This window comes from Diaphorina citri, unplaced genomic scaffold, assembly GCF_000475195.1.
Source record: "Diaphorina citri unplaced genomic scaffold, Diaci psyllid genome assembly version 1.1 scaffold58, whole genome shotgun sequence".
Classification (NCBI taxonomy): Eukaryota; Metazoa; Arthropoda; class Insecta; order Hemiptera; family Psyllidae; genus Diaphorina; species Diaphorina citri.
Window position 1 is genome coordinate 123,416 of NW_007377495.1, and position 9,684 is coordinate 133,099.

The window sequence follows — 9,684 nt, forward strand, 5'->3', positions numbered from 1 at the left end:
TGAAATTGGCAACATATCTTCCCCTCATGCATATTTCCAGCACAGAGGATTCCAAGTCACGAAAAAGCAGACCGATTTTAAACTATGGAAGACTGTAACGATGATTAATAGCTTAAAATGAAAACAATGAGAAAATTCAAATGCTTGAAGAACAACCATGTGTGGGTAGGTAATTTACGCAAAATATTTAGGGATGTTGATTTTTGGTAAATGTTCTTATCAGAACTTATTGTTATTATGTTCTTTTGATAAGAACATTTACCAATGATCACTTATCAATCTTCTTATGATATTCTTATTGAACTGTCGACTATCGACGGATTAACATTTAGTTTTTTTTTTTTTCATATATCGATATATCGGGAAAATATATCGATATATCGGGAAAATATATCGATATAAATATATCTGTTTTCCATATATCCCAACATCCCTAAAAGTATCTAAGCGGAGAGTAGAACATGAATAGTGAAGCTTGCTGCAAATGCATTTGCACCACTTGAACATTCTAAGACCCATGAAACAGTAAAGGACAAAACAATAACAAAGTCTTCAATGAAGAGTATTCATTACTCACAGAGCATAACAATTTATGTATATATATAAAAAAATCAATTGAAATGACTATAAGGAAACCTTTAACTTTAACGCAAATCGGATATGGTCCATTGGCCCTCTTGCAATTTTTCCCACAAGTCGGTAGTATTAAAGTATAGGTAGTTAATAAAATAAAACCGATCCTCGCAAGTAATACACTGATCTCGTGTAGTTATGACTGTCAACAATCCCTCGACGACTGTTTCAAGTAAAAATAAGTACGCACATATGGCTGATTATTCTAATTGTAGAAGACATTGTTGGCAATAACGAAAGTTTCAATAGGAACGATACCATTTTTAACAGGTTTAATAGCTGAGGAACAGTAACAACGGAGGTCTTATCCTTCCGAAATCGAAGAGAGATTAGATCGGAGAAAGCCAGCCGAACATTATCCGTTTGGGATAAAGTTCGCCTCGCGGGTGGCAATCGAAACCGCGACTCAGCGCAAACGCTGCTCTACTTTTACAATAATCAAAGTACAGAAATACATCATGGTAACGGTAAAATTATCCATGGCTAAAAACAAATCTTGGCACTGCCTGGGTCTGATAGTAACCCCACGGGATTACTGCTTAATCCCGAAGGTTTAACGCAAAATCCCCTGGGGTTTAATGCAAAATTCCCCGGGGTTAAGCATAATCCCTGTGGTTTAACGCAAAATCCCGGGGTTTAATGTAATCCCTAGGATGTAACGCATAACTTCCCTAGGGTTTAACGCATAATTCTCCGGGGTTTAACGCATAATTCCCAGGGGTTTAACGCATAATGCCCCGGGGTTTAGCGTAATCTCTAGGATTTAACGCGAATTCCCCCCGGGGTGTAGCGTAATCCCTGTGGTTTAACGCATTATTCCCCGGGATTTGATGTAATCCCTAGGGTTTAACGCATAACTTCCCTAGGGTTTAACGCAAAATTCCCCCGGGATTTAGCATAATCTCTAGGGTTTAAAGCATTATTGCCCGGGGTTTAATGTAATCCCTAGGGTTCAACGCGAATTACCCTGGGTGGATCCCTGTGGTTTAAAGCTACCGCAGGCGACACTTAATGCTAGGACTGACTAGGTTGGTGGGAGATGAGGAAAAACTTGGTGAGAGCTTCGTAAATAAAGTCATACGTAGCAAAACTGATGCCCACAGCAATCGGGCCTTTGATCCAGTTCATACTGAGACCTTTGAAGAAACCTTGCCGCACACCCTCCTCCCTGAAATAAAAATAGAATAGAATATACCTTGTTTATCCTGCCAGAATGAGTCTCAAGGTTGGGAAGGAAATAAGAATGGAAAAAGGAAATAAATAAGGACATGGAATTCTTGTCACAAATGTTGTGCCCCAATCAATACACCCACCCAAATATTATGACTTGACTTGGATTCAAACCATGCACCTCCAGATCTAATCTCCAACACGTTAACAAATCCGAAATTGAGATTGGTGAGTTTCCACTTGGTAGGGATTCGAATTAAGCACCTCCGGGTTGAGGGACAGTGCTCTTGACCACTCAACCAAAAAGGTGAGTCGTAACTTACCTATAAATATCCCTGAGTACTCCTAGAATAGTGTCAGCCCGTTTCTTGGTGATGCTAGAGGTCTGCATTCGCCGCCTGACAAAGCGTGTACGTGTTAACTGAAACAATGACACTTGGAAAACTTTCCAACTGATAGAGAGTTAGTACGAACACAAAGAGGGCAGGGATCAAGAAGTAGCTATTCTGTAGAGGGGAAGAAAAATGACATCAGCCCTAGGGACTCATTTTCAAGAAGACAAATTTTTCGCTTCTTACTTCCTTTTCCTTTCGAAGTAGGACAAAGGTGTGCCTGAGTTACGTTTCCTTACAAGGAAATACCAACTTCAATTATCCAACCCACAGCAATCGGGCCTTTGATCCAGTTCATACTGAGACCTTTGAAGAAACCTTGCCGCACACCTTCCTCCCTGAAATAAAAATAGAATAGAATATACCTTGTTTATCCTGCCAGAATGAGTCTCAAGGTTGGGAAGGGAATAAGAATGGAAGAAGGAAATAAATAAGGACATGAAATTCTTGTCACAAATGTCATGCCCCAATCAATACACCCACCCAAATATTATGACTTGACTTGGATTCAAACCATCCACCTCCAGATCTAATCTCCAACACGTTAACAACTACGAACTTGAGGTTGGTGAGTTTCCACTTGGTCGGGATTTGAACCAAGCACCTCCGGGTTGAGGGACAGTGCTCTTGACCACTCAACCAAAAAGGTGAGTCGTGACTTACCTATAAATATCCCTGAGTACTCCTAGAATAGTGTCAGCCCGTTTCTTGGTGATGCTAGAGGTCTGCATTCGCCGCCTGACAACACAAAGAAAGTTGATAAGTGATTGTCTTCTACCGATCAAATTACCAGTTCAATGGTAAACAATTTGCTTTTCATACAAAAGGCTATACAAAACGTTTGATCTTTGATTCCCAATAAACATAGATGACAAAAATTGGCACTTCAATTTCAGTAGTTGACCTTAAAGTGGATAGACATGCTATGACACAGACTCATAAAAGCTCAATAATTCAGCTGATTTTCATTGTTCAAAAAAGTAGATACCTCTATTAAAGATTTGTACTCTGCTTTAACCGTGACTGCCATCCTAGCTCGTGCCAAGTCCAAAGGGTAAGTGATACTCTGTGATGTCACGCCTGCTAGAGATCCTGCTAGGAACCGGTTGTAAAGGTTCTGTTTACTGAAACAGCAAATAAAATGTATGTTATGTCTTCGATGAAAACTGAACTATTGAGTAGAAGATAACTACAAGGCAAGGTTAAGTTCAAGGGCAGTTGCTATCACCAAAATTTAGAGGTCCTTATTTGTACCCACACTAAGCAAATAAAATGTATGTTATGTCTTCTATGAAAACTGAACAATTGAGTAGAAGATAACTACAAGGCAAGGTTAAGTTCAAGGGCAGTTGCTATCACCAAAATTTAGAGGTCCTTATTTGTACCCACGCTCTCCCACTTAACAGGCAAATTGTCATGTGAGACAACCCTTTCAACTAAGTTCGGAATTATCAGGTTTTAAAATAGGTACCTAATATTTTTTTCTGGAATTCCATTTTTACCACGAAATTTCCAGGTACCTACTCAACTGTCTCAATGAAGCTGCATTCACACCGTGTCAGCAGAACGTACCTACTTATTTATACATCTCTCATCCAGGTATACAATCCAGTCAATAATTATGCTTAACTTTCGTGTTTCATGAGGAAAATCAATATTCAAATTTCAAAAACGGGATTTAATAACTTAAAAACAATATTATTACAAACTTAGGCTCTCCAAAACTCCAAATTATTATTAACTTAGATGACTTTTTTATCTACGGTGGAGTCCAACACATGCAACCGCACATTGGACTCCTCTTACACTTAAACTCTCCCACTTAACAGGCGAGCACATTAACCAATCAAATTGTCATGTGAGGCAACCGTTTCAACTAAGTTCGGAATTATCAGGCTTTAAAATACCTAATATTTTTTTCTGGAATTCCATTTTTACCATGAAATTTCCAGGTACCTACTCAACTGTCTCAACGAAGCTGCATTCACACCGTGTCAGCAGAACATAACTACTTACTTATTTATACATCTCTCATCCAGGTATACAATCCAGTCAATAATTATGCTTAACTTTCGTGTTTCATGGGGAAAATCAATATTTAAATTTCAAAAACGGGATTTAATAACTTAAAAACAATTATTAAAAAAAAAAAAAAAAAAAAAAAAAAGGGACCAATCAAAAACCAAAAAAAACAAAACACATTAAACATGAACGTATCACAATTTTGGTAAAAAGTTTTTTGTACATTTGAAAATTTATAAATTTATGGAAAAAAATACTATGTTAGTGGTCTGTCACTGAAAGGTTCATAGATCAGTACAGAACATTGAAAAGGGTCTTCGGGACCAAAATAATCCCTTGGAATCATAAGTAGATAATTAGAGCATGAAGAATTGAAAGTATTTAGGGCACCTACTTAGTAGGTACACATACCTAGATGACTAAATAAAGGATGCTAAATTTTATCCAGAGGGAAAAAAAATTTCTGGTTCTTAGTAAGGAATTGTAATTTACCTACGTGAGTATTGTGAAAAATAAAATCTTACTTGGAAATTAATTTTGGTTCTGTCCAATGGTGCTATTGTAGTTTTAGCAAGTGCCCCTGCAATACCACCTGCTACAAGACTAGAGATTACCATTTCAAATGTGGTTAACTGCAAGAAAAGAAACAGAGACAGAATTTTACAAAGAAAATTAATGAACATATAAAAAAAAAAAAATGGACCAATTACAATACCCTTTCATTACATTAGAAATAGAAAGTAAAAATCTACTAACTTGGAAGAATCTACCGTGTTGTCCACATGGAGTATCCTTTTCCATTGTTCATGAGCAGTGAACTGAAGTGCCCCATGAGGTATGATTCTGGCTAGGGTTGCACTGTTCCCCCGCCAAAGACTAGTTATGCCTTCGGTTTTGTAGGATTTGATCATGAAATTGATGGCATCACCAAACGAAAATGGTGAGTTAGAAATCTGAGGACAGAACACATTAAACATGAACATATCATAATTTTGGCAAAAAGTTTTTTGTACATTTGAAAATTTATGGGAAAAAAATACTGTATTAGTGGTCTGTCAAAGGTCCATAGATCAGTACAGAACGTTGAAAAGGGTCTTCAGGACCAAAACAATCCCTTGGAATCATAAGTAGATAATTAGAGCATGAAGAATTGAAAGTATTTAGGGCACCTAGTAGGTACATACCTAGATGACTAAATAAAGGACGCTAAATTTTATCCAGAGGAAAAGAAAATGTTCTGGTTCTTAGTAAGGAATTGTAATTTACCTATGTGAGTATTGTGAAAAATAAAATCTTACTTGGAAATTAATTTTGGTTCTGTCCAATGGTGCTATTGTAGTTTTAGCGAGTGCCCCTGCAATACCACCTGCTACAAGACTAGAGATTACCATTTCAAATGTGGTTAACTGCAAGAAAAGAAACAGAGACAGAATTGCAATTATCCACAATTCTATAGGCACCTCCTCAAGGGAGTTAAGGGACCCTTAAACGGATGTACCAATTCACACAAGGGCTTCGCACAAAAAGATAGGTTTCCGGCCCGGCGTCTGTCCGCTAAATTTTTGGGACAAACTTTGGGATTGTACTTTTTTTGGGCCCCAGATAAATTGAAAAAAAAAAAAAAAAAAAAAAAAAAGGTTTGGTAAAAAAGAAAAGTGGATTATGTTAGAAAAGAAAATCAGGAAAAAAATATGCGATGCTAAAAAAATGGAGGGACAGAACAAAGAAAAGAGGGGGGAAAAGGAGGAGAAAAGAGAAGGATCCTTGATTGACCCCAATTTTTTACTTTCCTTATCCTAAAGGAAGGAAAGTAATGTAATCAAGTCAAATTTTCGATGGTCAGTTTTTAGTGCCAAAACACGTTTTAAGGTCCCTAGAGCCTAAATCCAAAGTTTCAGCCAATTATCCGTGTGTCTGTCCGTCCTTCTGTCTGTCTGTAAACAAAATATCTCGAGAACGGTAAGAGCCTAGAGACTTGAAATTTGGTATGTAGATGTCAAATGTGACAAGGATGCGACACAAAACGTTTGGTTGAGATAGGTGCTGCGGTTGGCGGTATTTTGACCGCTTTTGGACAGATTTCGACCGTTTTTTGGCGGTTTTCAGCTATAACGACTATACTGTTGGAGATTTTGTAAAAGTTAGGGTAAAAGAACACTCAAATAAGCATCATTCAATAGGATAAGGAAAGTCGTGTGATGTTTACACCAGATTTTTCCCTTCGTACCAAATATTTTTCCTAGTCACCTACCTAGATAGGTTTACTTACATATACCAATCTATTTACTTAGGTATGTATCTATTTACTTACATAGGTAGCTATATTTAACTACAAACTGGGTGTAGATATTTACCTAAATATTTTCAGTACCCAAAGGCTGTCGAAATTGTAGGTAGGTATAGCTTTGTTCCAATCTATTTACTTAGGTATGTATCTATTTACTTACATAGGTACCTATTTAACTACAAACTGGGTGTAGATATTTACCTAAATATTTTCAGTACCCAAAGGCTGTCGAAATTGTAGGTAGGTATAGCTTTGTTTCAAACATCGAGGGCTTGTTTGAGGGCCTTTGTTGACGGAATTTAGCTTTCTACCCATTGTGGTCCAAGATTTTTGACAAGTAGGTAAAGCACCTAAAAATAGAAAGTAATAGCTACTGAAGTGTGTAGTTGTGTACATAACACAAATTACTGAACTTAGCATGAAAAACAGTTGAATCTCCGTGGTATTTTCTGCCTCTTGAGTACTTGTTTGAGGGCCTTTGTTGACGGAATTTAGCTTTCTACCTATTGTGGTCCAAAATTTTTGACAAGTAGGTAAAGCACCTAAAAATAGCTACCGAAGTGTGTAGTTGTGTACATAACACAAATTACTGAACTTAGCATGAAAAACAGTTGAATCTCCGTGGTATTTTCTGCCTCTTGAGTACTATTGCAAGAATTTTTCAAAGTGAACTTAAATTTCTTATTCTGAAACATAACATCTAGGGTTTGTTTTTCTGTAGCTTGGAATGCAACGTTGCCGAAAAGTAAAAATAATGTTCTTCATGGTAATATGGTGCGAAATTGGCAACATATCTTCCCCTCATGCATATTTCCAGCACAGAGGATTCCAAGTCACGAAAAAGCAGACCGATTTTAAACTAGTGATAAAATCCTATTGATCAAAACAAAATAACGTTAAGGTCATTTAATATGTCCCATATCCTCAGGACAAGATAAAATGGGTCTTTTTTGGCTGAAGAATAATATTAAAAATGGAAAAATCAGTTTTCTTAGCCAGAAGCTTTCTAGTGACCCAAAAAAACACAAACTCAATCCAAAATTCTGACTTTGGTACAATATGAATAGCTAACTCCTAAAGAGAATTCACCTATACATGTAGTTGACCTATTCAAATATAGTGATTTGTGTTTGCAATTAATACAGGTACCCTGTATGATCAAATGATAAGACAACACATAAGTAGAGCAACTGTCAAAACAAGTGATGTAACAGCTATGGGTACCTTGTTTCTAAGGGTCATTAGGTATGTAGGGGGTCAGACCTAATTTCAGATGATGCAAAAATTTTAATGTTTAGTGGAAAAAAGTTCAAATTAAATGGAAACTCTTTGTCAAGCAAATATGAAATAAACTAATCTAAAAGTGACAAAAAGAACTTGATATAATTTAGCGATATGTTTACCTTTCTATCCACAGAGCTCATTTTCTGTGCAAGCACAAACTCAAAACGGAAGGGAGCAAACACTCCCTTGGGAGAATTAGCACAAGCTTAAAATGAAAACGATGAGAAAATTCAAATGTTAAGAGCTTGAAGAACAACCATGTGTGGGTAGGTAATTTACGCAAAATATTTAGGGATGTTGATTTTTGGTAAATGTTCTTATCAGAACTTATTGTTATTATGTTCTTTTGATAAGAACATTTACCAATGATCACTTATCAATCTTCTTATGATATTCTTATTGAACTGTCGACTATCGACGGATTAGGATGTATCAAGTATTAGAATGTAATAACTTAATAAGTAATAAGGATAGAGGTTTGATAGAGAGGAACTGTTACTGCTGAGGTCTCATCATCTCAAAATCGGAGTGATGGAAAAAGACTGGATAGGAGAAAGCCAGCTGTTTCGAAAACGAATCTTAACTGTTTAGGAAAAAGCTCGGCCCGGGCTGGAATTGAAACCGCGACCTTGCACTTACAAGGCACGCGCGCTACCCTCCAAGCTAACTGGCCTTACATTTTTTTAAACCCCCTTTAACAATATCTATTCTGGTCAACTGTGGGATCTCTGTTAAGGTGTTTCATTTTTGAATTTAGACCAAATAGCTTGAAGCAATGTCTTCACTTCCTCAGGATTACTATCTTTCATCTGGCTGATTCCTGGTAATATCTGTCCTAATCTCTGATTCTTATCTCTGACAACAGGTACCTGCTGTGGTGGACTTTGCTGCTATGAGGGATGCTGTAAAATCCCTGAATGGAGATCCTCAGAAGATCAATCCCATCTGTCCATCAGATTTGGTCATCGATCATTCCGTACAGGTTGACTTCTCACGCTCGTAAGTCTCTCATACGCACAGACATACCCACGGACGTATTACCTCTCTCTCTAAAGTGGAGTCAGCTCCCATGGTGTAGTGGTCACTGCGCTCGCCTTGCATGCCCGAGACCCGGGTTCGGTTCTCGAATTGGTCAAAAAATTTGTTCATACAAATGATTGATTCCGTGTCTGGCTGAACAGCGCGGCCCACTCAGCCTCGTGAGGAAAATGAGAAGTTACGTATAACATAAATGCGCACAGCGACCAGTGCCAGTATGCTAGGTAAACATATTAGGTGTTGGGATTTCGGATTATTGAGATATTTGGAAAATCCTACAATGCTGGTATTACTCTTTCTCTTTTCAGATCAAGCGCATTAGAGAAGAACGAGAACATTGAATTCCAGAGGAATGGAGAGAGATTCAAGTTTCTCAAGGTTTGTAAATTCATAATATTATTGTTTTAGAGGTGTGATAGAAGGAACTGCAACTGCTAAGGTCTTATCGTCCCGAAATCGAAGAGAGAAGGAAGACAGGATAGGAGAAAGTCAGTCGTTCCGGGAATTAACCTTATCCGTTCAGGATAAAATATGGCCCGGGCGGGAATCGAATTCGCGACCTAGCGCTCATAAGCAGACGCTACCAACCAAGCTAAATTCTTGTTCATTTGATGGGACACATACTACGGCATGGACATGCTACGATGATGTCGAAGGGTAGACACTTATGTTTTGAGGGTCTTGCCCGGTCGAGAGTTCGACTTCGGTCCCGTGGAGCCGCTAGTTGTACAACGTTTACGAGAACCGAGGGGGTGAGCTTTGTCGTCATTTATCTCATATTATAAATTAGACCTAAAGCGATAAAGCAGTATTACTTTGTCAATGTGAATCTGGGCACACGAAGACGAAAGCATGTGT

General features: G+C 37.8%; 2 protein-coding genes across 2 annotated transcripts in view; one reads left to right on the top strand and one right to left on the bottom strand.

The window, feature by feature from the left end:
• Positions 1-367: 367 nt before the first annotated feature.
• LOC103518067 (mitochondrial coenzyme A transporter SLC25A42) lies at positions 368-7,987 on the bottom strand. The gene is made up of 8 exons (XM_008483126.3): positions 7,908-7,987; positions 5,516-5,623; positions 4,974-5,170; positions 3,155-3,319; positions 2,859-2,933; positions 2,467-2,533; positions 2,127-2,224; positions 368-1,801 (listed from the first exon to the last, which is right to left on the bottom strand). Exons 1-8 carry the CDS (start codon positions 7,926-7,928, stop codon positions 1,648-1,650), a joined length of 885 nt encoding a protein of 294 aa, XP_008481348.1. The 5' UTR covers positions 7,929-7,987; the 3' UTR covers positions 368-1,647.
• Positions 7,988-8,649: 662 nt separating this feature from the next.
• LOC108253550 (cytoplasmic aconitate hydratase-like) overlaps positions 8,650-9,684 on the top strand; it is a 13,182-nt gene continuing 12,147 nt past the window's right edge. Inside the window, exons 1-2 of the mRNA XM_026829812.1 lie at positions 8,650-8,787; positions 9,135-9,208. Coding sequence (XP_026685613.1) covers positions 8,681-8,787; positions 9,135-9,208 — 181 coding nt within the window. The 5' untranslated portion in view covers positions 8,650-8,680. The remainder of the gene's footprint in view (positions 8,788-9,134; positions 9,209-9,684) is intronic.